The sequence below is a fragment of the Cyclopterus lumpus genome, chromosome 12 (assembly GCF_009769545.1).
Source record: "Cyclopterus lumpus isolate fCycLum1 chromosome 12, fCycLum1.pri, whole genome shotgun sequence".
Classification (NCBI taxonomy): Eukaryota; Metazoa; Chordata; class Actinopteri; order Perciformes; family Cyclopteridae; genus Cyclopterus; species Cyclopterus lumpus.
The window spans coordinates 47,899-75,155 of NC_046977.1; the positions used below are offsets into that span (position 1 = coordinate 47,899).

At 44.1% G+C, this 27,257-nt stretch overlaps 3 protein-coding genes across 10 annotated transcripts; 1 reads left to right on the forward strand and 2 right to left on the reverse strand.

The window, feature by feature from the left end:
• Nucleotides 1-1,592: 1,592 nt before the first annotated feature.
• Nucleotides 1,593-13,514, reverse strand: LOC117740103 (drebrin-like protein A). 4 transcript variants are annotated; one of them, XM_034546277.1, is made up of 17 exons: nucleotides 13,091-13,514; nucleotides 10,894-12,195; nucleotides 10,246-10,483; nucleotides 8,709-8,764; nucleotides 7,610-7,722; nucleotides 7,410-7,484; nucleotides 7,191-7,331; nucleotides 6,995-7,072; nucleotides 6,770-6,921; nucleotides 6,655-6,706; nucleotides 6,417-6,482; nucleotides 5,716-5,857; nucleotides 5,453-5,638; nucleotides 4,429-4,497; nucleotides 2,551-2,630; nucleotides 1,944-2,013; nucleotides 1,593-1,799 (listed from the first exon to the last, which is right to left on the reverse strand). In XM_034546277.1, the coding sequence occupies exons 3-17, from the start codon at nucleotides 10,326-10,328 to the stop codon at nucleotides 1,663-1,665; spliced, it is 1,500 nt and encodes a 499-aa protein (XP_034402168.1). In that variant the 5' UTR covers nucleotides 10,329-10,483; nucleotides 10,894-12,195; nucleotides 13,091-13,514; the 3' UTR covers nucleotides 1,593-1,662. The 4 variants fall into 4 exon arrangements, with proteins under 4 accessions (XP_034402168.1, XP_034402170.1, XP_034402169.1 ...); XM_034546279.1 differs by lacking the exon at nucleotides 13,091-13,514 and having other exon boundaries at nucleotides 2,551-2,633; nucleotides 5,761-5,857; XM_034546278.1 differs by lacking the exon at nucleotides 13,091-13,514 and having other exon boundaries at nucleotides 2,551-2,633; nucleotides 5,746-5,857.
• Nucleotides 13,515-13,591: 77 nt separating this feature from the next.
• Nucleotides 13,592-24,785, forward strand: LOC117740101 (transcription factor 7-like 1-A). Of its 4 annotated transcripts, none has more exons than XM_034546272.1 (13): nucleotides 13,592-13,934; nucleotides 16,648-17,563; nucleotides 17,774-17,843; nucleotides 18,107-18,243; nucleotides 20,728-20,805; nucleotides 21,150-21,261; nucleotides 21,346-21,418; nucleotides 21,501-21,575; nucleotides 21,689-21,805; nucleotides 21,879-22,044; nucleotides 22,121-22,228; nucleotides 23,790-23,838; nucleotides 23,935-24,785. In XM_034546272.1, exons 2-13 carry the CDS (start codon nucleotides 17,408-17,410, stop codon nucleotides 24,438-24,440), a joined length of 1,647 nt encoding a protein of 548 aa, XP_034402163.1. In that variant the 5' UTR covers nucleotides 13,592-13,934; nucleotides 16,648-17,407; the 3' UTR covers nucleotides 24,441-24,785. The 4 variants fall into 4 exon arrangements, with proteins under 4 accessions (XP_034402163.1, XP_034402165.1, XP_034402164.1 ...); XM_034546274.1 differs by having other exon boundaries at nucleotides 16,673-17,563; XM_034546275.1 differs by lacking the exon at nucleotides 13,592-13,934 and having other exon boundaries at nucleotides 16,529-16,974; nucleotides 17,155-17,563.
• Nucleotides 24,786-25,375: 590 nt separating this feature from the next.
• On the reverse strand, nucleotides 25,376-27,257 carry LOC117740104 (caspase-3-like). Of its 2 annotated transcripts, none has more exons than XM_034546281.1 (4): nucleotides 27,002-27,257; nucleotides 26,398-26,561; nucleotides 26,202-26,311; nucleotides 25,376-25,964 (listed from the first exon to the last, which is right to left on the reverse strand). In XM_034546281.1, the coding sequence occupies exons 1-4, from the start codon at nucleotides 27,195-27,197 to the stop codon at nucleotides 25,682-25,684; spliced, it is 753 nt and encodes a 250-aa protein (XP_034402172.1). In that variant the 5' UTR covers nucleotides 27,198-27,257; the 3' UTR covers nucleotides 25,376-25,681. The 2 variants fall into 2 exon arrangements, with proteins under 2 accessions (XP_034402172.1, XP_034402171.1); XM_034546280.1 differs by having other exon boundaries at nucleotides 26,185-26,311.

Here is a 27,257-nt window from a genome sequence, read left to right on the forward strand (position 1 = left end):
TCTAATGGGAGGCGTCCGGGAGGCATCCTGACTAGATGAACCACCTCAGCTGACTCCTTTGGACACGAAGGAGCAGCGACTCGACTCCAAGCTCCCCCCTGATGTCCGAGCTCCTTACCCTATCTCTAAGGCTGAGCCCTACAGAGGAAACTCATCTCCTTACCCTATCTCTAAGGCTGAGCCCTACAGAGGAAACTCATCTCCTTATCCTATCTCTAAGGCTGAGCCCTAAGGAGGAAACTCATCTCCTTACCCTATCTCTAAGGCTGAGCCCTAAGGAGGAAACTCATCTCCTTACCCTATCTCTAAGGATGAGTCCTACAGAGGAAACTCATCTCCTTACCCTATCTCTAAGGCTGAGCCCTAAGGAGGAAACTCATCTCCTTACCCTATCTCTAAGGCTGAGCCCTAAGGAGGAAACTCATCTCCTTACCCTATCTCTAAGACTGAGCCCTACGGAGGAAACTCATCTCCTTACCCTATCTCTAAGGCTGAGCCCTAAGGAGGAAACTCATCTCCTTACCCTATCTCTAAGGCTGAGCCCTAAGGAGGAAACTCATCTCCTTACCCTATCTCTAAGGCTGAGCCCTAAGGAGGAAACTCATCTCCTTACCCTATCTCTAAGGATGAGTCCTACAGAGGAAACTCATCTCCTTACCCTATCTCTAAGGCTGAGCCCTAAGGAGGAAACTCATCTCCTTACCCTATCTCTAAGGCTGAGCCCTAAGGAGGAAACTCATCTCCTTACCCTATCTCTAAGACTGAGCCCTACGGAGGAAACTCATCTCCTTACCCTATCTCTAAGGCTGAGCCCTACAGAGGAAACTCATCTCCTTACCCTATCTCTAAGGCTGAGACCTACAGAGGAAACTCATCTCCTTACCCTATCTCTAAGGCTGAGCCCTAAGGAGGAAACTCATCTCCTTACCCTATCTCTAAGGCTGAGCCCTAAGGAGGAAACTCATCTCCTTACCCTATCTCTAAGACTGAGCCCTAAGGAGGAAACTCATCTCCTTACCTTATCTCTAAGGCTGAGTCCTACAGAGGAAACTCATCTCCTTACCTTATCTCTAAGGCTGAGTCCTACAGAGGAAACTCATCTCCTTACCCTATTTCTAAGGCTGAGCCCTAAGGAGGAAACTCATCTCCTTACCCTATCTCTAAGGCTGAGCCCTAAAGAGGAAACTCATCTCCTTACCTTATCTCTAAGGCTGAGCCCTAAGGAGGAAACTCATCTCCTTATCCTATCTCTAAGGCTGAGCCCTAAGGAGGAAACTCATCTCCTTATCCTATCTCTTTTCATAACCGTGAAGATTGTTTAGGATGCAGCTTATTGATTGTACGACAAAAGACGTGACTTCAAAATCACTACCCGGTTTTCTTGTTTAAATTAAGGATGCTCCTGAATCCAGAATTCATTAGTTAATTTATTATGTGTAAGTCTTTGTATTTATCTATTTTCATTATTATCTATTTTTTAATATTGTAGTTAATTCTTTTAGATTTATTGTAATTATAACATTAGTCTATTAATGTAGCGATGATAAACGATGAGACAAACCTTTAATCTTGACAATGACGACACAATGATGTCAGATAAATATTGAGCTTTTATTATCTTGATCCACTTCCTGTCAGTTAACAATGGGCAATGCGACGCAATCAGAGAAGCTCAACATAATTGGCCGGAAACATGCCGTAGTTCCCTTGAGGTCCATATCCTCTCCACCAGCCCTCATCCAGCATGTCGATCCCTGTGATGATGTCACCGGGGTCAACGGTGAGCTCAGTGTCGTCCACTGTGGAGGAGAGCTGATGGTGAGACGCGCAGCATGCACAGATAGAGTGTGTGTGTGTGTGTGTGTGTGTGTGTGTGTGTGTGTGTCTGTGTGTGTGTGTGCGTGTGTGGGTGTGTGTTGGTGCACACGTGCGTGTGTACACACCAGCCTGGTAGTCGTACAGAGCTTTGGCACTGATGCCCTGTCCACTGGTCTCCGCATCACCGTCTCCGGACTAAAATTCATATCAATAATCAGCAACAATGATTAGTGTATATAATAATAATAATAATAATAATAATAATATAATAGTGATTAGTGTATATAACAATATAATAACAGTAATTAGTGTATATAATAATAATAATATAATAGTGATTAATGCATAACATCATAATATAATAGTTATTAGTGTTTAATGTGAATAACATAATAATTATTAGTGTATATATAGAGCAACGCCGCTCTGTCTGGGACAGTTTTTTGTTTGATTCTACCTTATTCACAATTTAACATACATTTGATTTATTTTTAACAAAACTACACATTGTTCTTATTATACAAGACGTCAATACAGTTTTAATACATGTTGCATTAAATAAAAGTCAATGTACTTTAAATAAAACGTAACCAGCATCAAGCTAAATGCAGTGGAGTACTAGTATGTTGTACTAGTATAATACTACTAGTATTTTGTACTAATATAATACTACTAGTACTTTGTGTAGGTACATGCTCTGATATTCCAGTAAGATGAACCCAGTGGACTCACGGAAGACACGTGTTGATGGTAGACGTCCTCGTACAGGTCCTCATCTGTCCCTGCTGGAGGAGCTGCCTCGTACAGGTCCTCTGCTAGGAGACATTATCATGATCGTGATCATTCATCATCCTCATCCCATCCTCATCCCCATCCTCATCCCAATCCCCATCCCCATCCCCATCCCATCCTCATACCCAGGGTTAACCCCTAACCCCATCCTCATCCCCATCCTCATCCCAATCCCCATCCCCATCCCATCCTCATACCCAGGGTTAACCCCTAACCCCATCCTCATCCCCATCCTCATCCCATCCTCATACCCAGGGTTAACCCCTAACCCCATCCTCATCCCCATCCTCATCCCAATCCCCATCCCCATCCCATCCTCATACCCAGGGTTAACCCCTAACCCCATCCTCATCCCCATCCCCATCCCATCCTCATACCCAGGGTTAACCCCTAACCCCATCCTCATCCCCATCCTCATCCCATCCTCATACCCAGGGTTAACCCCTAACCCCATCCTCATCCCCATCCTCATCCCAATCCCCATCCCCATCCCATCCTCATACCCAGGGTTAACCCCTAACCCCATCCTCATCCCCATCCTCATCCCCATCCCCATCCCATCCTCATACCCAGGGTTAACCCCTAACCCCATCCTCATCCCCATCCTCATCCCATCCTCATACCCAGGGTTAACCCCTAACCCCATCCTCATCCCCATCCTCATCCCAATCCCCATCCCCATCCCATCCTCATACCCAGGGTTAACCCCTAACCCCATCCTCATCCCCATCCTCATCCCAATCCCCATCCCATCCTCATACCCAGGGTTAACCCCTAACCCCATCCTCATCCTCATCCCAATCCCCATCCCCATCCCATCCTCATACCCAGGGTTAACCCCTAACACCATCCTCATCCCCATCCTCATCCCAATCCCCATCCCCATCCCATCCTCATACCCAGGGTTAACCCCTAACCCCATCCTCATCCTCATCCCAATCCCCATCCCATCCTCATACCCAGGGTTAACCCCTAACCCTATCCCCATCCTAATCCCCAACCTCATCCTCATCCACTTCTCATCCTAATCCCCAACCTCTTCTCATCCTCATCCCCATCCTCTTCTGATCTTCATCCTTATCGCCATCCTCTTCTCATCTTCATCCTTAACCCCATCCCCATCCTCTTCTCATCCTCACCTCCAACCTCATCCTCTTCTCATCCTCATCCTCATTCAGCTGTTGTTACATTTGTGTTCCAGCACAGTGAAAGATGAAGTATTCAGATACTCCACTTCAGTATTTACAAATACTTTCCTCAGTACAGTTAATTAGTTTCTTAGTAATGTAAAAGCTGCAGTTCAAGTGAAGTTCATTTTTAAACAATCATTACTTTCATTATTGATCAATCACTGATTGGATCATTTACCGTTGAAGCTAAAATGTTGTTCACAATTCTTTTTACAATGCATCCTATTGTTTTTGTTTTTTATTCTATCTTTATTTATAAGGGACCATGTACACTGTACCAGATTGTAGCTACAGCTAATTTGCATCTGTAGTCCCTTGACAGACATAACAAACAAAACAATAGCAAACAGTACAGGATAAGATACAACAGTATATGTGGTAAGAACACACAATACACACAATGCAAAGCTACAGTACAGCACATCAAATGTAAGTAATATAAACTATTAAAAGTAAATAATAAAAAACATTAAAAGTAAGAAATACGAACAATAATAATTTTGCTGAATGAGTACAGCGCTGTTTTGTGTGTACAATCCTAGATCGTAAAGTAACTAGTACTCGTCACTAGTACTGACGGCAGTAAATGTATGTCTACATGCTTATTGATTGACAGAAGGCTTCGTACCAGGAGGAGCTTCATCTCCATCATCTTCAAACTCATCAGACCACTCCTCCTCTTCTGTGTTAGCTGTGTCTGTGTGGTTCAATGACAGGAAGTGAGAAGTGTTACCATTTTCATCTCGTTTCATATTCATATTTGTAATGTGTAATTTCACTGTGTGCAATGAAACATGACAGAGTGATTTCATGAATAGAAACCTAAAAGTTAACTGTATTAACTGGTCCTGAGACTAGAGGTCTTGAGACTAGAGGTCCTGAGACTAGAGGTCTTGAGACTAGAGGTCTTGCGACTAAAGGTCCTGAGAAAGAAAGTCTGGAGACGGAAGGTCTTGAGACTAAAGGTCTGGAGACTAAAGGGCCTACGACAGAAAGTCTGGAGACAGAAGGTCCGGAGACTGAAGGTCCTGAGACTAAAGGTCTGGAGACTAAAGGGCCTGCGACAGAAAGTCTGGAGACAGAAGGTCCGGAGACTGAAGGTCTTGAGACTAAAGGTCTGGAGACTAAAGGGCCTGCGACAGAAAGTCTGGAGACAGAAAGTCTGGAGACAGAAGGTCTGGAGACTGAAGGTCTTGAGACTAAAGGTCCTGAGACTAAAGGTCCTGAGACTGAAGGTCTTGAGACTAAAGGTGCTGCGACTAAAGGTCCTGAGACTGAAGGTCTTGAGACTAAAGGTCTGGAGACTAAAGGTCCTGAGACAGAAAGTCTGGAGACAGAAGGTCCGGAGACTGAAGGTCTTGAGACTAAAGGTCTGGAGACTAAAGGGCCTGAGACAGAAAGTCTGGAGACAGAAGGTCTGGAGACTGAAGGTCTTGAGACTAAAGGTCTGGAGACTAAAGGTCTGGAGACTAAAGGTCCTGAGACTGAAGGTCTTGAGACTAAAGGTGCTGCGACTAAAGGTCCTGAGACTGAGAAGAGGAGGTTCTCCAGCAGGAAATGAAGGACTAGATACAAAATAAAACTACCTGACTAATAAATACATCACATCAATTGATTGTTTATTAGAAAGCAGAATTGGCTGTGTGTCTGACCTGCAGCTTGAACAGGTGAGCCGGTTGTTTCTGGTGGTGCAGCAGGTGAGTGAGACAGCACAGGTGAAACACGAGTGACACAAGAGACAGGTGAGACAGGAGATAGAGGGACCACAGCTGGAGCAGGTGGAGATTGAGGATGCAGTAAAGTTTCTCTCTCAAAGGACTTCTGAGATAAAACCTTCCCTGATACACAGAATGAGAACATGAATATTATGAATGACTTCCTGGGGGATTGAGGCAATTGAGCTGTTGGGGTTCACCTGTTCTGGGTTCACCTAGTCTGGGGTTACCTGGTCTGGATGCACCTGGTCTGGATGCAGCAGGAGATTCAAAGCTCTGCTCCCTCTGCTTGAATACGTCTCTGGGGTTAAATGATCTCTGAGAAATCAGTGATTTGGCCTCCTGTGAACCACAGTAAGTGCTTAAAGGGGTATTACAACAATGTAGTATTTAATAAATAGTATTAAATATGACTATTTAGCATTTGTTATGAGTCAAGTAAAGACAATGCAGGATTCTACATTTCCCATGAGGCAAAGCAAAATCGTCTTTACTTAGACTCTCCCAGGTGCTCAATTTGAAAGAAGAACATCTGATAAAGGAGACTACAACTCCCAGGATGCACCTTGGTAAGAAACATCTAATCACAGCTTCACATTCTATAATGTGGGCCACTAGCAGTGAGCTATAGCTAAAATATTTGACCATCTGTAGTTTAAAGAAATTCAGAGTGTCATCTGGGCAGTTTGTTCTCAATAGCAACAGCAGCTGAGGCTCATGGCATTGTAGTATATAGAGTGCCCACCAAAACTTGATGGGATGAACCTGATGTCTCAGAACCAAAGTTGAAATAACACAACGACTCTGTGATCTGTTCAATCATCTTCTGAAGCTCCATGTTAATGTGATGATATCTGATCATTATATTACAATATATTCCATTAAATAGACACTGTCATACATTAGCTTTCTGCACCGACGCAGCAAAGTTGATGCCCGACTTCCTCTTTCCGTTTTCCTGTGGGTTCTAAAACAGACAGGTTAAACATTTTTTTCATATCCATTTCATACAGTAAGCAATTTGTACATGTATGTTTAGAGCAGCAGCATTTGTAGCTTTGAGTGATGGTGTCATGCAGCTGATAGAGCTTGAGACCCAGTGACGATACAGTGAAGCCATGTTGTGTTAGATGGCTCACATGCCGCTGCTGCTCCGCCTCTCGCTCCTCTTCCTTTATCTGCTGCTGAACCCTGGACACAGAAAGCAGTCAGTCGGAGTCTTTCTCGTGGACGTTGTTCTTTAGTCAGACTCACTTCTCCTGTTGGATCTGCAGAGCTCTCTCCTTGGCGCTTCTCTCCCTGTCCTTGGTCTGTTTCTCCTCCACCTCCCTCCTATCCCTCTCCAGTGTCTGTCTCTCCTGCTGCACTCGTTTGTCCTCCTCCTGCAGACGAACTGCTTCATCCCTCTGAACAAGACAGAGCTGTTATCGAGGAGGTCAAACTACGCGTCATGAACTCGGGATGAAGGTGAAGAGAAACCTGAGTTTGACCCCAGAAGTCGTCCTTTCTGGTCTGTTGGATTTCCTCCACAGCGTTGACCTTCCGATACACAGAGCCCTGTTCCAGCAGAAAGGTTATGACACTTCTATATCTTTATTAAATATAATCATGTTTCTATCTCCAAAGATAGGAGTGCAAGTAATTATTTCAGATAAACATGTAAAGTGCTTCTCACCACGGCTCCTCTCGGAGCATCTCTGTATTCCTTCGGTTGGTGGAAATGAAAGTTCGCTCCGGATGCTTTGGCCACTTTCTCCAGGATGGCCTTTGGTTCCACGTCGTCGTCTCCGCGAGCGTTTATGGTCACATGAGCTCCCTGAGGTCACACACACGTTGAGCAATGACTCACAGAGAGGACGGGGTTAAATCACACACACGCATTTTAGAGACTCACCTTCAGGAAGCTGGCCATCGAGTTCATGTGGTTGGCACACATTCCTTTTCTGGAGTCCTTCACACCTTCACCTGTCTGTCCACACACACACACATACACACACACACGCAAACACACACAAACCCCAACAACTGAGCCAAGAGTTTATATGCCTGTATTTCTTGTGTGTGTGCGTGTGTGTGTGTGTGTGTATGTCTCACCCAGTTTATGAGGACATATTTGGGAAGACCAGAATTTGGGTCCTGGACTCGACAGAAAGCGTACATCACCTTCCCACTGTTCAGCTCCTCCACCATCTCCTCTAATCCACCTTCTGCTCACGCACACACACACACACGCATGCATGCACGCATGCGCACACACACACACACACACACACACACACACACACACACACACGCGGTTTAAATTCTCTGTAGATCACAACAGCACATCGACCCAAAGCAGTGCAGCAGCTGATGAGGAAGAAGACCATCCTGCTGGTAGTTTTAGTCTTCAGTCAATACGGACCAAGCAGCTGAGTTTACTCTGCTGGAAAGTAACCATGTACATATACTCCCATCGACCATCTCAAGAACTTTACTGTTAACACTAACTCGCCTCTCAGATCTACATGGATTGTGTCTGGAGCCTGTACGGCCTTTGGCCCTGCCTCCTGCCTCCTGGACCCTGCCTCCTGGACCCTAACAGGTGCCTCCTGTCATGGCCCTGCTGATGCCCCCGCCCCCCTCCTCTCTTCCTCTCTTCCTCCTTCTGTTTCATAGATTGTGGAGGTCTGGATCGTGGTCCGTGCCTACTACTCATTATTCATAATTTCTGTCATATTCATTGAATAACTCTGTAACGCTGTTCATCTGGTCACATGACATCTATTGCTTCTGTCCATCCGGGGAGAGGGATCCTCCTCTGTTGCTCTCCTGAAGGTTTCTTCACTTTATACTTTATACCCTGGAGTTTTTCCTGATCTGATGTGAGGTCAAAGGTCAGGGATGTCGTATGTGTACAGATTGTAAAGCCCTCTGAGGGGAGTTTGTAATCTGTGATTTGGGGCTATAAAAAATAAACTGAATTGAATTGAAGGACCGTCAGACTGGTCTGGTGGCCCTTTGGAGGGGCCTGAACCATATGTTGGACTCAACTAGCTGACTGTATATCAATCAGTTAAAAGAAGCAGCTGCAACAATGCTTTAATATTGTAATACATCAGACCTTTTGCTGCAAAACATTTAATTCAAGCAGCTGATAATATGTGTGTACTTGTACTGCTGTACATTACAGAGTACTCTGATCAGATCTTACCTCCTTTCTCTGCCAGACGGATATCATTAGTGTTCCCTTCGTAAGTGAAGAGAGCCCTGAAAACACACACAGCTCAGTGAGCATGTCAGCAGGTTAACAGGTAAAAAGGTTAACATGTCAACATGTCAACAGGTCAACAGGTTAACTTATAAGCAGGTTAACAGGTTAACATGTTAACTTATCAGCAGGTTAGCAGGTTAGCAGGTTAACATGTTAGCAGGTTAACAGGTCAGCAGGTTAACAGGTCAGCAGGTTAACAGGTTAATAGGTTAACTTATCAGCAGGTTAACAGGTTAGCATGTTAACAGGTTAATAGGTTAACATGTTAACTTATCAGCAGGTTAACAGGTTAACATGTTAACAGGTTAGCAGGTTAACAGGTCAGCAGGTTAACAGGTTAATAGGTTAACTTATCAGCAGGTTAACAGGTTAGCATGTTAACAGGTTAATAGGTTAACATGTTAACTTATCAGCAGGTTAACAGGTCAGCAGGTTAACAGGTTAGCATGCTACAGGTTAACACGTCAACAGGTTAACATGTTAACTTATAAGCAGGTTAGCAGGTTAACTTATCAAAAGATTAACAGGTTAGCAGGTTAATTTATCAGCAGGTTAACAGGTTAACTTATCAGCAGGTTAACTTATCAACGGGTTAACACGTCAGCAGGTTAGCACGTCAACAGGTTAGCACGTCAACAGGTTAACAGGTCAGCAGGTTAGCACGTCAACAGGTTAGCACGTCAACAGGTTAACACGTCAGCAGGTTGGCACGTCAACAGGTTAACAGGTCAGCAGGTTAGCACGTCAACAGGTTAACACGTCAGCAGGTTAGCACGTCAACAGGTTAACAGGTCAGCAGGTTAACAGGTCAGCAGGTTAACACGTCAGCAGGTTAACACGTCAGCAGGTTAGCACGTCAACAGGTTAACAGGTCAGCAGGTTAGCACGTCAACAGGTTAACAGGTCAGCAGGTTAACACGTCAACAGGTTAACAGGTCAGCAGGTTAGCACGTCAACAGGTTAACAGGTCAGCAGGTTAGCACGTCAACAGGTTAACAGGTCAGCAGGTTAACACGTCAACAGGTTAACACGTCAGCAGGTTAACACGTCAGCAGGTTAGCACGTCAGCAGGTTAACACGTCAACAGGTTAACACGTCAGCAGGTTAACACGTCAGCAGGTTAGCACGTCAGCAGGTTAACACGTCAACAGGTTAACACGTCAGCAGGTTAACACGTCAACAGGTTAACAGGTCAGCAGGTTAACACGTCAGCAGGTTAACACGTCAACAGGTTAGCACGTCAACAGGTTAACACGTCAGCAGGTTAACACGTCAGCAGGTTAACACGTCAACAGGTTAGCACGTCAACAGGTTAACACTTCAGCAGGTTAGCACGTCAACAGGTTAACAGGTCAGCAGGTTAACAGGTCAGCAGGTTAACAGGTCAGCAGGTTAACACGTCAGCAGGTTAACACGTCAGCAGGTCAACAGGTTACAGGTAAAGAACAAGAATTACTCATAATAAGAGACAGTTTACCAGTTTGTGTCCAACCTCCCGTCCACCACTTCTTTATAAGCGTCCATGAGTGAAGGACCGTTCCTATTCAGATTCACTGCCATGGTCTTCAGGTTTCCTTATGAAACTTTACTCTTTACAGCCAAACCTCTGACTTTCTGATTCATTGTGATCGAGCAGATCCTCCTCCACTCTGAAGACTCAGACCAGTCAAACCTGACGAGCCTCATTCCTCCAGAAGCTGCTCCCTCTGACCAACCTTCATTCATCAACATAAGAAAACACATTTATTACAATTATTCTCCACACTCTGCCCTGTGTGTGTGTTTGTGTGAAATGTGTGTTTGTGTGTGTGTGTAAGTGTGTGTCTGTGTATGTACTGTATGTGTATATGTGTGCCTGTGTTTGTTCGTGTTTATGAGTGTGTGCTTGTGTGTGTTTGTGTGTCTGTGTGCGCTCTCGTCTCCCTGAGGAAGAGAAGCAAGTCTATGACATCATCAGACTCATAATTAAGTTTATTGAACAAAGGATCAAAATCGATTCACACATCATCGCCTACATTACCCACAATGCACCATTGCCTCTGACAGGTGTGTGGTATATGTTGGTGTGTTAAAGAAACAGTATGTAACATTAATAATTGGCAGAAATGGAATACAATATTCATACCTATGTTTTAATCAGGGAGCGGGTGGTCTTCAATAGAGGCCGCCATCTTGCACATCCATGTTTCTACAGCAGCCCAGACTGGACAAACTGAACAGAGAGACTTTCATGCTTTATGAAGGTCATCTGAAGGTAGGGATACTGTTACTAGTATTGTTTTAATGTTTTGAATGTGTTATCACACAAAAACTATCACACAAAAAATAAACTGTACTTTCCTGTATTACATCCCAGGGCAGCTAAAAGTAACCACGGTAGTCCATCTTCCCAGTCTCCATCTAGCTCAGTACAGTACAAGCCAAGAGAGACTTGAGTGTTTGGTGAAAGCGCTCCAAAGCACCTTGACTGTGTGTGATATGCAAACGACTGGTTAAGTGTAATACCCAACAGTTTCAACACTTCGGCCATCAGGTGAGAGGAAATGTTGACCCCTGGTGACTTTGTATGACTCTAGGGATGCCAAACACAGTTATGAATTGTGAATTGTAACTACAGATCTTGCAGTTATTGCTCGTAAGGGATACGCTGCCGGGTACCTGGTGCTTTGACACATAACAGTTAGTAAATACTGGCTACCAGACCTCGCACGGGGCAGCGGCCCCACACAATCAATAATTAGGCACTCAAATGGCTGACTGATAGCTGGGATTGGCTACAGCGGAGCCGGCTTAATGACCTGATTCGGTTTATCAGTCAGCTGACACGTGGTACAGGTTTTAATGTGCAGAGAAACATCCTTCTTCATTCATGGCCAGAGGTAATAGCGCAAAATCCGGTCATGGGTTTTTCGGACACCCAAATGCCCTGACCCACCATGAGCAAGTTTGATCACATGACCACGAAGCTTCGATGGAGTGGCAACTACTACTAACAAAATCCTCACCAAGGGGCAAAAAAAATCCGAAAACGGCAAAATGGAATCCCGGGCATAATAGTATCCCTCAAAATCTTAACACGCACCTTATGTCACTACCAGTCTGTGTTAATTCAATTCAGTTTATTTTGTATAGGCCAAAATCACAAATTACAAATTAGCCTCAGACGGCTTTACAATCTCACATCAAGTGTTCCAAACACCTCCGAGACAAAAGGCTGATAGGGCTCATCGAGGCCACCAGCCATACCATACTTATGGATGAATTTACGTCTCTTCATTGCGTACTAACCTGGCCGCCTTCCCAATGGCCCTGCCTCCTTCTTTGTGCCTCCTGCCTCAAGGGCCTGGCCTCATTGGTCCGGCCTCTTTCGCGATGCCTCTTGCCTGGAGAGCCGGCCTTCTGCCATGGCCCTGCTGGGGTGGTGTTCCTGATCCGATGTGAGGTCAAAGGTCAGGGATGTTGTATGTGTACAGAGTGTAAAGCCCTCTAAGGCAAATGTGTGGGCTATCTTGGGCTATACGAAATAAACTGAATTGAATATAATAATCTATTTAATTTATATAGTACTTTTCAAGATACTCAAAGACACTTTACATTATACACAGCTACGGGGAGCAATGCAGGGTTAAGTGTCTTGCTCAAGGACACATCGACTAGGGCGGGGATTGAACTGCCAACCTCCTGATTGAAAGACGGGCATGCTAACCACTGACCCATAGTCGCCCCACAATATCCAAGGTAAGGTTTATGATTAGGACATGTTTACTTTTAGAACATCGAACTAAAGGGTTAGGGACGTGTTTACTTTTAGAACATCTAACTAAAGGGTTAGGGACATGTTTACTTTTAGAACATCGAACTAAAGGGTTAGGGACGTGTTTACTTTTATAACATCTAACTAAAGGGTTAGGGACATGTTTACTTTTAGAACATCGAACTAAAGGGTTAGGGACGTGTTTACTTTTATAACATCTAACTAAAGGGTTAGGGACATGTTTACTTTTAGAACATCGAACTAAAGGGTTAGGGACGTGTTTATTTTTATAACATCTAACTAAAGGGTTAGGGACATGTTTACTTTTAGAACATCGAACTAAAGGGTTAGGGACGTGTTTACTTTTATAACATCTAACTAAAGGGTTAGGGACGTGTTTACTTTTAGAACATCTTACTAAAGGGTTAGGGACATGTTTACTTTTATAACATCTAACTAAAGGGTTAGGGTAGGCTGTGTTTACTTAATATAACATCTAACTAAAGGGTTAGGGTTAGGGACATGTTCACTTTTTTAACATCTAACCAAACCACCAACTTTCACTCACTTAAACTAAAGTGCTTTTGTTTCCAAAACTTCACCACCTTCAGGTCCGAGATGATGTCTCACCCACACGAAGACTCTCATTTCCAGCCGAAGGTTTTACTGGTGAAACCTGAACAACCAGAAAACTTCTTCTTTTTCCTCTTTTCAGTTGGTAAACAACAACATATGGTTTATTCTTCATATCACTGTGTATCAATAAAGCTAACTTTACCAGATTGTTCATCTCATTTCCAGAAGTTTCTGCGGTCAGAGTTTCTGCGGTCAGAGTTTCTGCGGTCTGACCCAAAACAAGCAGTATATATATATATATATATATATCCGAGTCACGTATTCATCCTTATGCCTGAGCTATGAACAAATAACGTTGTTGGGAACAAAAGAGGGATTTCCTTTCCACAGACTGCACTCAAACTGCCCCCCTCACATCCCCCTGCCCCCAAGAACGAGCCCCAACAGCCCAAAACCTGTGGCAGAGGAGGAGGTCGACTCCGTGCTACAGTAGCAGCAGATGCCTCTTCGCTCTTCCCCCCCCCCAGGGCTCTCTCCCTAAACATAGCTTTGGGGGAGAGGATCTCTACAGTCTGGCCCTGAGCCAAACACTTCCTGCTGATATACACAGCTGCTGGTGTGTGTGTGTTTGTGTGTGTGTGTGTGTGTGTGTGTGTGCGCGCATGTGTGTGTGTGTATGTGTGTGCATGTGGTTCTAGCTTACAATGGCTGTCTCAGTGTCTAGCCACAGCTTGTGTGCTATTTTTCATGAGCACTCATATCTCAATCTGCCTGACAGGAATGCGATGTGAACTCTGGAGTAACAGAAGTCAGCTGTGAACACTCACAGGTTTCAGGTCTGTAACCCCACTTCCTGCTCGTAATGGTGTAAATGAAACTAGAGACCAGGGCGTATTCCTGACTCCAGATGTAGCAATTCTCCCTCTCGATCACGTCTTCACCTTCAGCTGAATAGAAATAACAGTTTTCAGAAAGCACAACGGCTGGAATGGCTTAACTAGATATATAGTTTAAAGTGGTTAACTATACTAGTCTCATGTTTACAGGTTTATAGTTTAAAGTGGTTAACTATACTAGTCTCCTGTTTACATGTTTATAGTATAAAGTGGTTAACTATACTAGTCTCCTGTTTACATGTTTATAGTATAAAGTGGTTAACTATACTAGTCTCCTGTTTACATGTTTATAGTATAAAGTGGTTAACTATACTAGTCTCCTTTTTACATGTTTATAGTATAAAGTGGTTAACTATACTAGTCTACTGTTTACAGGTTTATAGTTTAAAGTGGTTAACTATACTAGTCTCATGTAAACAGGTTTATAGTATACAGTGGTTAACTATACTAGTATACTGTTTACATGTTTATAGTATAAAGTGGTTAACTATACTAGTCTGCTGTTTACATGTTTATAGTATGAAGTGGTTAACTATACTAGTCTGCTGTTTACAGGTTCATAGTATAAAGTGGTTAACTATACTAGTCTCATGTTTACAGGTTTATAGTATAAAGTGATTAACTATACTAGTCTCATGTTTACATGTTTATAGTTTAAAGTGGTTAACTATACTAGTCTCATGTAAACAGGTTTATAGTATAAAGTGGTTAACTATACTAGTCTGCTGTTTACATGTTTATAGTTTAAAGTGGTTAACTATACTAGTCTACTGTTTACATGTTTATAGTATAAAGTGGTTAACTATACTAGTCTGCTGTTTACAGGTTTATAGTATAAAGTGGTTAACTATACTAGTCTACTGTTTACATGTTTATAGTTTAAAGAGGTTAACTATACTAGTCTCATGTTTACAGGTTTATAGTTTAAAGTGGTTAACTATACTAGTCTCCTGTTTACATGTTTATAGTATAAAGTGGTTAACTATACTAGTCTCCTGTTTACATGTTTATAGTATAAAGTGGTTAACTATACTAGTCTCCTGTTTACATGTTTATAGTATAAAGTGGTTAACTATACTAGTCTCCTGTTTACAGGTTTATAGTATAAAGTGGTTAACTATACTAGTCTCATGTTTACAGGTTTATAGTTTAAAGTGGTTAACTATACTAGTCTCATGTAAACAGGTTTATAGTATACAGTGGTTAACTATACTAGTCTCCTGTTTACATGTTTATAGTATAAAGTGGTTAACTATACTAGTCTCCTGTTTACAGGTTTATAGTATAAAGTGGTTAACTATACTAGTCTCATGTTTACAGGTTTATAGTTTAAAGTGGTTAACTATACTAGTCTCATGTAAACAGGTTTATAGTATACAGTGGTTAACTATACTAGTCTACTGTTTACATGTTTATAGTATAAAGTGGTTAACTATACTAGTCTACTGTTTACATGTTTATAGTATAAAGTGGTTAACTATACTAGTCTGCTGTTTACAGGTTTATAGTATAAAGTGGTTAACTATACTAGTCTCATGTTTACAGGTTTATAGTATAAAGTGATTAACTATACTAGTCTCATGTTTACATGTTTATAGTTTAAAGTGGTTAACTATACTAGTCTCATGTAAACAGGTTTATAGTATAAAGTGGTTAACTATACTAGTCTGCTGTTTACATGTTTATAGTTTAAAGTGGTTAACTATACTAGTCTACTGTTTACATGTTTATAGTATAAAGTGGTTAACTATACTAGTCTACTGTTTACATGTTTATAGTTTAAAGAGGTTAACTATACTAGTCTCCTGTTTACATGTTTATAGTATAAAGTGGTTAATTATACTAGTCTCATGTAAATAGGTTTATAGTATAAAGTGGTTAACTATACTAGTCTCCTGTTTACAGGTTTATAGTATAAAGTCGTTAATTATACTAGTCTCATGTAAATAGGTTTATAGTATAAAGTGGTTAACTATACTAGTATACTGTATACATGTTTATAGTATAAAGTCGTTAATTATACTAGTCTCATGTAAATAGGTTTATAGTATAAAGTGGTTAACTATACTAGTATACTGTATACAGGTTTATAGTTTAAAATAATTAACTAGTCTCTTGTACACAGGTTTATATTATAACATTATTAAGAATAATAACATATACTGTATTTTAGTGCAATAATAACATATATTCTAGTGCAATAATAACATATATTCTAGTGCGATATAACATATATTGTATTGCACTAATAACATATATTCTTGTGCAATAATAACATATATTGTATTGCAATAATAACATATATTCTAGTGCAATAATAACATATATTCTAGTGCAATAATAACATATATTGTATTGCAATAATAACATATATTCTAGTGCAATAATAATTCTAGTGCAATAAATAATCTTGTGAATTAATGTATGTATAACTGTGAGATTATATTATATTTCCTGAGTCTTCTGCACTGGTTGATGGGGAAAAGAGCTTCTCATTTAGTTGATGATCATATTGTTTTCTTTTCTACATTAAGGACCAGATTGTTTCCCTCTTCGGGTCACGAGGTCTTAAAGGACCAGTTGGACTCTAAAGTGTCCTCCGTGTCCATCTAGACTCCTCCCTCCCCTTTGTGTCTCCTCTGCAAACTAACAGAATCAACCTGTTGAATCTGGTCCAGGATCAGCTCAGCGGCTGCTCTCGTGATTGTGCAACGATAGGAGCGCGCCTTGCTGAACTGGTCCAGGGTCAGTCCGGGTCCAGGTCCTCCCCTCCAGTGTGCTCCTCCAGTCGTCTTTTCCTGGTATCAGAAGCTCCGAGCAGGTCGACCGAGAGTCCCCCCGTCGGCACAGACTAACGGCTCGGACCAGCAGGCGTCTGGAGGACATGCGGAAGCGACTTTATTAAACCAGGAATGAGGGTTTCAAAGTGGACTCGAGTAAGACCCGAACGGGCCTGCTGTTCCCCCGCTGGAGCTGCACGGTAAACTTTCCGCTGCTTCCTGGTGTCCCGAGTGGATTATATATATATATATATATTATATATAATATATATATTATATATTATATAAAATAGTATATCTAATATATATACGTGTGTCCATATTATATGTGTGTGTATTTTAACTGCCACGGTCTCTTTGTCTGGACCCCGGTCGTGCAGGAGACCCGGACGAGGACCACCAGACTCCTCCGGTAGCTCACTTAGCTGCTTAGCTCGTTAAGAAGCTGCTTTAGCGCAAAAAACACTCAATAATAACACTAATAACTCTGGTTGACGTTAACCCGGACCACGTGATGCGCGGACCAGCAGGACGGCGTCACTGAAGCTCTCGCTCGGTTGTTTTCATTGTTTAAACCGGTTCGGTTCGGTTCGGGTCTCACCGTTAGCTCATGCTAGCCGCTAGCCTGCAGACATGCCGCAGATAGAGGACCTGGGAGCCACCGACGAGCTGCTCGCCTTTAAGGACGAAGGGGACCAGGACGACAAGCGGACCGCGTCCTCCGAGCGGGACCTGGACGACGTCAAGTCCTCTTTGGTCAACGAGTCCGAGTCCAGCTCAGACTCCGAGGTAAGGGGAACCAGTTCCGAGGTCTGAGTCCCCAGTGGGCGTGTGGGTCTGTCTTTGTTGGTGTGTGGGTCTGTGTGTGTGTGTGTGTGATTGTTGTCGGTGGGGGGAAGTTTGTGTCAGTTTAATAGTTGTGTGTGTGTGTGTGTGTGTGTGTGTGTGTGTGTGTGTGCGTGTGTGTGCGTGCGTGCGTGTGTGCGCGCGGGCGCGCAGGCAGACAGACGGTCCAGGACTGATGCAGATCTGCAGAACAGAATCAGACACAGTCATCTGTTTCAGGAAGGTAACGACACACTTTAACATCTTTGTTATTGCCTAATTGTATTTATATATAAATAAATCCCATCCTGGTTAGAGTTGAGGTCTCAACTTGTTTTAGCCAGTTCTGCTCCTTAATGGCAGAACTGCTTCACCTGAGGCTGCAGGTGAAGCCCAGCTAACAGCATGCTAACCAACCAGCTAGCCAAACCGTAACCCTTAGCTATCTCCGTGGCAACAGCATGGACCACACACCCCGTGGAACTAACTGATCTTTGTGTGTCTCAGCCCTGAGGAGGCAGCAGGATGGAGGCCTCTTCCAGCCCTCCCCCTATGTTGGATATCCCTTCTTCATGATCCCAGACTTGGGGAACCTCTGTGGTCCCTACCTCGCCAACGCAGCTCTCCCACAGAGTGCCAGGACGGTGAGTTGTATTCATTACATTACATGTCATTTAGCTGACGCTTTTATCCAAAGTGACTTACAATAAGTGCATTAAACCATGAGTCCAAACTCAGAACAACAAGAATCAAGCAAGTACAATTTCTTCAATAAAGTTAAACCATAAAGTGCTATCGGTAAGAGACATTTAAGTGCTACTACGGCGCTACCGTCCCTATGCAAGGTAGTCGAAAAAGATGTGTTTTTAGTATTCGCCGTGACTTCATGTGTGTCGTCTGCTGTATCGACTGGTTTGTGTCTGAGACATCTCGGGGGGGCTTCTGGCCCATTGGGGCAGCTTTATTCATATTTCTGTCATCTCCAATGTGAGGACCTGTTGCTTTCCTCTGTCTGAGGTGATGGTGTGTGTGTGAGACAGGCCTGGACACAATCTACTGGTGAAGTAGGAATCGCGTAGCTGCAGGACTGGCGGGTGTTCCCACACCCCCTGCTCCCTACAGCTGAATGGGAGCTCAGCCTGGATTAGAGAGCGACTGGGTGATGGTTTCATACAGAAACACTCATGGCCACTAATCTACAAATTGCCACGTTGGCACAAGGAGGAACTTATTTTAAGCTCCTGTTATTGCAGCGACCTCAGGTTGTCTGTTTCTGTAGAGTGGTGTCGTGTTCATGTGCAGAAGACTGATCCCAGTGTGGTTCCAGTCTGGTTCAGTGAAGAGGTCTCATCAATCAGAGGGAAGTTAACACGTGATGACAACGAGGAGAAATACAGCTGATTCTAGATCTGCCATTTAGTAAATCATTAGTCAATAGAGTAGATGACTCCTGGAGGGAAACAGGAAGGAGGACTGTGATGCTCAGTGACACTATTTGTGATTTATTTGCCTTCTCTGGTTTGTTTTGAAAGTCTGTCTCTGGATTTAACCAGACACACATGTGGGCTAAACACACAGCCACACACACCTGCATTCCTCAGCCCCCCCTCCCTTGTTAGTGGACCATTGTTGTCATTAGCAGAGTGTGAATGGTCCTAATGCATGACTCCATAGGGGGGGTTCCATCTCATTATACCCAACACCCTGCATGTGGCTACACACACACACACACACACAGGTTGGTAGCTCAGACTGCATGTTGCCTCGAGACAACACAGGTCTCTGCTCCTCCCTCACATTTCTCTTCACACAATGGGACCTTGTGTCCTCGTCAGGCTCCTCAGTGAGAGCCATAGGTGTGTTTATGGGGGAGTTGAGGGGGGGGGGGGGGACGACACGCGCCTGCCAGTCTGAAGACAAGTCAAGTCAAGGTAAACAAGTTCTGGTTAGCGGGACACTAGCTGAACCATAATACAGGCCATTTACTGTCCTCCTGTAGTCAGACAGGAAGCAGGAATAGACAACTACTTTTTTATTTACCAGATAATTGAGAACCATCTCTCGTTTACAATGTTGGCCTGGCCAAAAAGACAGAATAAGACGAAACATCTCCATCAATCTCAAAGATTACAACATCATAATATGTACAATATATAAAAATCACAGTCACCTGGCTAGTCCTTTTTAGCTCAACGTAGCCACACAGTCGCCTTGCTAGCTCTTTTAGCTCTCATGTAGCCACACTGTTACCTATCTAGCCCTGTTGGCTCACATGTAGCCACACAATCACCTTGCTAGCTCTTTTAGCTCTCATGTAGCCACACTGTTACCTATCTAGCCCTGTTGGCTCACATGTAGCCACACAATCACCTTGCTAGCTCTTTTAGCTCTCATGTAGCCACACTGTTACCTAGCTAGCACTGTTAGCTCCACGTAGCCACACAGTTACCTGGCTAGCCCTGTTAGCTCACACATAGGCTCAGTAGGGAGCAGGGTCGTCCTTCAATCAGACGATCGGTGGTTTGTTCCCCGTGTGTGAATGTGAGTTACTTCTGATGCACAGGTGGAACCATAGCCCCTCCCCTCAGTGTGTGAATGGGTGAATGATGGCATGTAGTGTTAAAGCGCTTTGAGTAGAAGAAGAATAGAAAAGCGCTTTATAACTACAGGTCAATTTACTTAGCCACACAGTCGCCTGGCTAGTCCTGTTAGCTCACACGTAGCTGTGTGTGTGTGTTCTGGTGTTTCCAACAGCTGGATCCAGTTAGTTCTCTCAGCCGGAGCTTCCTCAGAGTGGGGGGGACGGGGTGAGTGAGGCTGCATTGTAGATTTGCTGTGTGTTTCAGCAGAAGTCATGTGGTTTTAAACAGCAGCACAGTGTGTTTGTATTGTTGTGTGAAGCTGGAGATAAGTCATTCTGAGGATAAAAGCAGCCGTTTCCTGTTCAACATGACGCTGCATCCTCACCAAGCTGACTGGGCTCATTAGCTAGCTAAACGCAAACTAAATAAGTTAAAAATAATTACGACTAGTTATCACTCACCGTAGGCGATGGCGTGTGTATAAAGGCCACTCTATTACAATTGACACTATGAAACATGAGTCTAATTTGACCTCTCTGTTCACAGTATCTACCGTTCCAGTGGCCTCTGCTGGACATCACAGGGAGATCTGCTATCAGAGAGAGTGCTACTCAGACACACCTGGTGAGACACACACACACAGCGTTAGATTTCTGCCTTTCAGCATCTCTCCCTGGTGATCTGCTTATATATATATATATATATATATATATATATATATATATATATATATATATATATATATATATATATATATATATATATATATATATATATATACACACACATCTCTCTCTCTCTCCATCTCCATCGTCCTTATTAGTCTGACCGTACATGCTTGTATCCAAGGAATTCTCTCAGCTCTCACTGACTTCCTGTCTGTCTGCTGGCCTGTTGTGATAAAGTGACTCACGCTGACACCCGGTGTAGCGATGACATCACTGCGCTCTGTGTTTCTGTGTCTCCAGCCTCCCAATGTGGTGCAGCACCCTCACATGACCCACCTCCACCCCCTGCTGTCCTACAGCCCCGAAGCCTTCTCCCCTCAGAGGGCCTCACCTGGCTTCTCTCCTGACACAGGTGAGTCTCCTCCACTGTGACTAACAGATCCAGCTGAACCCTGATAAAAAATACCTGAGATGTGTGTAAATGTCCCCTGAGCAGGTATGTCCAGGAGCCCCTGCTACCCGGTGTCCCCTGGAGGCATGGCTCAGATCCCTCACCCTCTGGGTTGGCTGTGAGTTCTCTCCTCATTACTGTGTCTCTGTGGGCGACTTGTCTGTCTCCGAGTGTGACCGTCTGTCTTTGTGCCCGTGTAGACAGGGACAGACTATGTACCCTCTGGCGGGAGGCTTCTCCCCTGCTGCACTGGCCATGAATGCCTCCATGTCCAGGTAACGCTTGTCTCTATTTTCATGTGGACCAATCGCGGTTCCCGGAGCTCAGTGGGGGCGTTAACGTCTGACTGAGCTTTGAAATAACAGAACCTTTGACTTTTGATTGGCAGCCTGGTGTCTGGGAGCTTCTCTCCCCGTTTGGTGTCCCCCCCCCAGTCGTCCGTCCCCCACCCACCCTTCCTCCCCTCGGGGGTGAAGCAGGAGCCCGGAGTCAGCAGCCAGACCGGGTAGGTGTTTCTAACTGTTACGACTCCTTTTGATAACGAGCTTGTTAACAATATGATGAACTCGTTCCTGCAGACGCTCGCTGTCGGACGTCCAGCGAGACAAAGACGAGGAGAAGAAGCCACACATCAAGAAGCCGCTGAACGCCTTCATGCTGTACATGAGGGAGGAGAGGCCCAACGTGGTGTCTCAGTGCAGAGTCAAGGAGAGCGCCACCATCAACCAGATCCTGGGCCAGAGGGTGAGAGAGAGTGTGTGAGTGTTGACCGTGTTGACCGTGTTGACCGTGTTGACCGTGAGCTGCTTCCTGTCCACAGTGGCATTCTCTGTCCAAAGAGGAACAAGCCAAATATTACGAACTGGCTCGTAAAGAAAGACTCCTCCATTCCAAACTGTACCCCGGCTGGTCAGCCAGAGATAACTACGTGAGTACATGTTTACAGCTCTGTTGCATGTTTACAGCTCTGCTACATGTTTACAGCTCTGTTGCATGTTTACAGCTCTGTTGCATGTTTACAGCTCTTTTACATGTTTACAGCTCTGTTACATGTTTACAGCTCTGCTAAGTGTTTACAGCTCTGCTACATGTTTACAGCTCTGTTACATGTTTACAGCTCTGTTACATGTTTACAGCTCTGTTGCATGTTTATAGCTCTGCTGCATGTTTACAGCTCTGGTGCATGTTTACAGCTCTGTTACATGTTTACAGCTCTGTTACATGTTTACAGCTCTGTTGCATGTTTACAGCTCTGTTACATGTTTACAGCTCTGGTGCATGTTTACAGCTCTGTTACATGTTTACAGCTCTGTTACATGTTTACAGCTCTGTTACATGTTTACAGCTCTGTTACATGTTTACAGCTCTGTTGCATGTTTACAGCTCTGTTACATGTTTACAGCTCTGCTGCATGTTTACAGCTCTGTTGCATGTTTACAGCTCTGTTACATGTTTACAGCTCTGTTACATGTTTACAGCTCTGTTACATGTTTACAGCTCTGCTGCATGTTTACAGCTCTGGTGCATGTTTACAGCTCTGTTACATGTTTACAGCTCTGTTACATGTTTACAGCTCTGTTGCATGTTTACAGCTCTGTTACATGTTTACAGCTCTGTTACATGTTTACAGCTCTGTTGCATGTTTACAGCTCTGTTACATGTTTACAGCTCTGCTGCATGTTTACAGCTCTGCTGCATGTTTACAGCTCTGTTACATGTTTACAGCTCTGCTGCATGTTTACAGCTCTGGTGCATGTTTACAGCTCTGCTGCATGTTTACATGTTTACAGCCCTGCTGCATGTTTACAGCTCTGTTGCATGTTTACATGTTTACAGCCCTGTTACATGTTTACAGCTCTGTTACATGTTTACAGCTCTGTTGCATGTTTACATGTTTACAGCCCTGCTGCATGTTTACAGCCCTGCTGCATGTTTACGGCTCTGTTGCATGTTTACATGTTTACAGCCCTGCTGCATGTTTACAGCCCTGCTGCATGTTTACAGCTCTGTTGCATGTTTACAGCTCTGTTGCATGTTTATAGCTCTGCTGCATGTTTACAGCTCTGGTGCATGTTTACAGCTCTGCTACATGTTTACAGCTCTGCTACATGTTTACAGCTCTGCTGCATGTTTACATGTTTACAGCCCTGCTGCATGTTTACAGCTCTGGTGCATGTTTACAGCTCTGTTGCATGTTTACAGCTCTGCTACTTGTTTACAGTTTTGCTGCATGTTTATAGCTCTGCTATGTTTACAGCTCTGCTGCATGTTTACAGCTCTGTTGCATGTTTACATGTTTACAGCCCTGCTGCATGTTTACAGCTCTGTTGCATGTTTACAGCCCTGCTGCATGTTTACAGCTCTGTTGCATGTTTACAGCTCTGGTGCATGTTTACAGCTCTGGTGCATGTTTACAGCTCTGTTGCATGTTTACAGCTCTGCTGCATGTTTACAGCTCTACTGCGTTTCACATGTTGGTTTGTGTTCAGGGTAAAAAGAAGAAGAGGAAGAGGGTGAAGAGTGAGACTCAGTTTGAAGGTAAGAGAATGCTTTAATCTAGTAAACATAAATAAATGAGTCCATGTAGCACTCCAGAGACTTGGGTGTCATCATCTTTGTGTGTGTGTTCTTCAGATGAAGAGGAATTCCCCCCACAGCTGAAGAGACCTTGTGAGGAGACACCTCACACACAGACTACACACCCCCGTTCCCACTTGACACAGCAGCACACAGTCTCCCACCTGACGCACACACACCTGTCCCAGGCCAGCCCCGCCTCCTCGCTGGACTCCCCGGCGACGCCGACCACCGCTCTGGCTTCGCCCGCTGCTCCGGCGCCGACGCACACCGAGCACACGCACTGCTACGGCGGGGGGGCGTCACCGTACGGCGAGCAGCTGCAGCCGCTGTCCCTCACCACCAAACCTCACCGGACCCCCCACCCTCTGAGCCGCATCACCATCACACCAGAACCCGTCACACCCATTTCCTCCTGCGACACGCCTATCTCCTCACCCCACATGGCTCCTTCCAGGTGTTCACCCCCTCCTCCCCCCTTGCTCCCCCCGCCTCCTACCTCCGCTCACGGTGCCTTAACTCAGTCACAGCCGTTCTCACTCAGAAGAACCAATCAGCTGTGAGCAGCTGGTTTCCCTCTGTGAATCTTCACATCAAATCAACAATTTTTTTTTTTTTTTTTTTTTTAATGCTGTAAATAAGCTTTCTTTTTTAAGACTTTTTTTATAGATGTATACATTTTATTTTAGTATGAAAAGGATAACTAATTGGTAAATAATTTGTCAATATTTGACTGTCTCTGACTGCATGAAACTATATTTTTCACTTTTTCTAATGACTTTCTATGAATAATCTACTTGTAATGGCACGTGAGGTGTGGCACCGGGATTTCTTTCACCTGTTGGTAATGAGTGTAAATCTATTTTCTGGTTCCTGTGTTAATAAATACTCACTGAGTTCACCCGTTCTGCCTGTGTGGTGGTGATGATGATGATGATGAAGGTCTGATGTCAGACCGGAGCTTTGACAGGCAGCAGAGGGTTCCAGACGCCTTCCCGAGGAGACAACTAAACAGAAGACGTGATGGATCCTGAAGTTCAACCGTCCGGCTGCAGTGTTCTGTCACTCGAAGGTGAGAACATGATTTTCTGTTCAGAAAGGTCAATGGATGATTCTTGAGAATATAAACAATTGAATAATGCAAATGATCCAATTTGTTTTACTCAATAAAAAAACAAAGACTGAACGACCTTGACCTCATGACAAATATTATATTGGAATTGAAGATAACTAAATATCCAGCATGAGGCTTTACAGAAAAATGTCTCCAGTGACCCCAATTATATCATTTTAGCTTCATTGAGTTGGAAGTTTTTTTTACATCCAGCATTACATTTGCTTTAGGTTTTTAAAACCTGATCTGTTGGGCACCCTGGTTTTCTAGACGTAGTTGAAGGTAACAATAGAACAAGCTTTTTGGATTAATTGGCCACTGGCAGCATGTAAATACAGAGAAGAGGAGGGCCGAGTAGAGCTCTGAGGTGCTCTGTAGGTCTTAGTGGCTGCAGATGACGTTGAGTTACCGAGATGAACCACTAGGGAGCGGTGTTGGCAACCTCAAGTCTTCTAGATGGGAAATTAAAGTATTATGATCCACTGTGTCAAAAGCAGCCAGGAGAAGATAGTTCCTTAAGCAGAGCAGTTTGTACACACTCTTTTCTAAGATCTTCAGTTTGAAGATCGGTCTGTAATTGTTTAGTACAAAGGGATAAAAATTCCGTAAGTCATTAAATCAATTCTTTATTGTTAGTTTATATATTTGATAACATGGCTTATCTTGTAGCTTATCTCCACACATTCACACTCAGTCTAACTGACAGAAGGAGTCCGTGTTGACTCTCTGTCGGTGGCCAAGTGTCCTGGCTCGGCGAACGGAAACACTTCTCTGGTCAGTCGGCTCAGGAGGCACGGCATCTCCTTCTTCCCACCAAACGCTCCACCTTTGGCCTGGAAGCGGTAGGCCACTGTGTGGGAGAGGCGTGTCAGCAGGCGGGTCAGCTCCAGGTTCCGATTGTCCTTCTGCTTTAATAAAGTGCAGAACGTCTGGAGGAAGACTGATCCCAGAGGGTGCATGAAGGCTCCGTATCCTGAGGAGATGTCAGAAGATGATCTGGGTCCAAACATTAAAACATCTATATTGTTCTGTGAGTGAACTCCAGCTGCCTTCAAATGAAGCTTCACCCAAAATAAACGTCTGTCTGAAACATCCTCATCATCAGTCTGGGGAGGAGTTATGGATTTACTATAGCTTTGTCTGGAGTTTAGTAACTAACTAGTGCAAAATGAGGCCTTCTCACTAGTGTTTACCAGGTGGTGTTGCGTACATCACAGCCGTATCCACAGGAACAGAGAGATTGTGTGAGAAGCTGCACTCTCTGGTGTCACCAGCTGAATCCACCTCCACACCATCATCTAAACCTGCTCCCCGACATGCCTGAAGAGAGACCACAACTAGCCCTCAGTCACCCTTCATCTTCATGGTCAGTGTTTATTTGTGTGTGAGACAGTAAACACTCTCACCTGTATGAGAAACACTTTGACCTTTTTATCCATATAATCATTGTCAAAATATGTGAAGACGAGAGACAGTTGGACAGGTTTCCCATCCGCTCCAAACACGCAGCCCTCGTCCCCATGAGACGACAAGACGGCCAGAAAACAGTCTTTCACAGGCCTCTGGCTCTCTGCAACACACACACACACACACTTGGATCAGTACAGGTATGCACTAAGGTGTCCAGGTGAGAACATTCAGTCTGAACGGGGTCACCTTTGCAACACTGAGCTCACATTCAAACAACACATAATCATTGACATGAAATCTGCTCTCGCTCCTGTTCTATGGCTTTGTTTTTCACAACCATTAATCTAGGTATGTTGCCGGCTGTTATCTGTTAGTCATGATCAGCTGTACACCGGTTTGTTATGCGTGTCTTTTCTGAGGCTCAGTACAGTGAAGTTAAACATATCACTAAAGATCATAACGAGCACTAATAATCTAAAGAGAGAAGTTCATGTCTTTAATACATCCGACACCAGCTGACGCCATAAAGACAGGTGACCAAATAAAAGCTAACACCATGATATTCCTGTGACTTCTGACACACACAGAGCCGTACGTCACCTTTCAGAAACAGCTCGTAGATCTCGTCCCGGCTGCGGTCGGTGTGGATGTCCACCTTGAAGCCCAGCTTGCTGAGGGTCCGGTGGAGTGTCTTGGCATCCTTGCCGGCTCCGGGCCTCCTGCCCAGTCTTACCCCGGGGTCAAACTGTTCCACAGACACAAGCACTGCCCGGTTCCTGTCCCCCCTGAGGTCCATCGGTCCTCTTCCTCTGTTCACACTGCTGTGTGGGAGATAAAGTCTGAGAAGTGCTGCCTG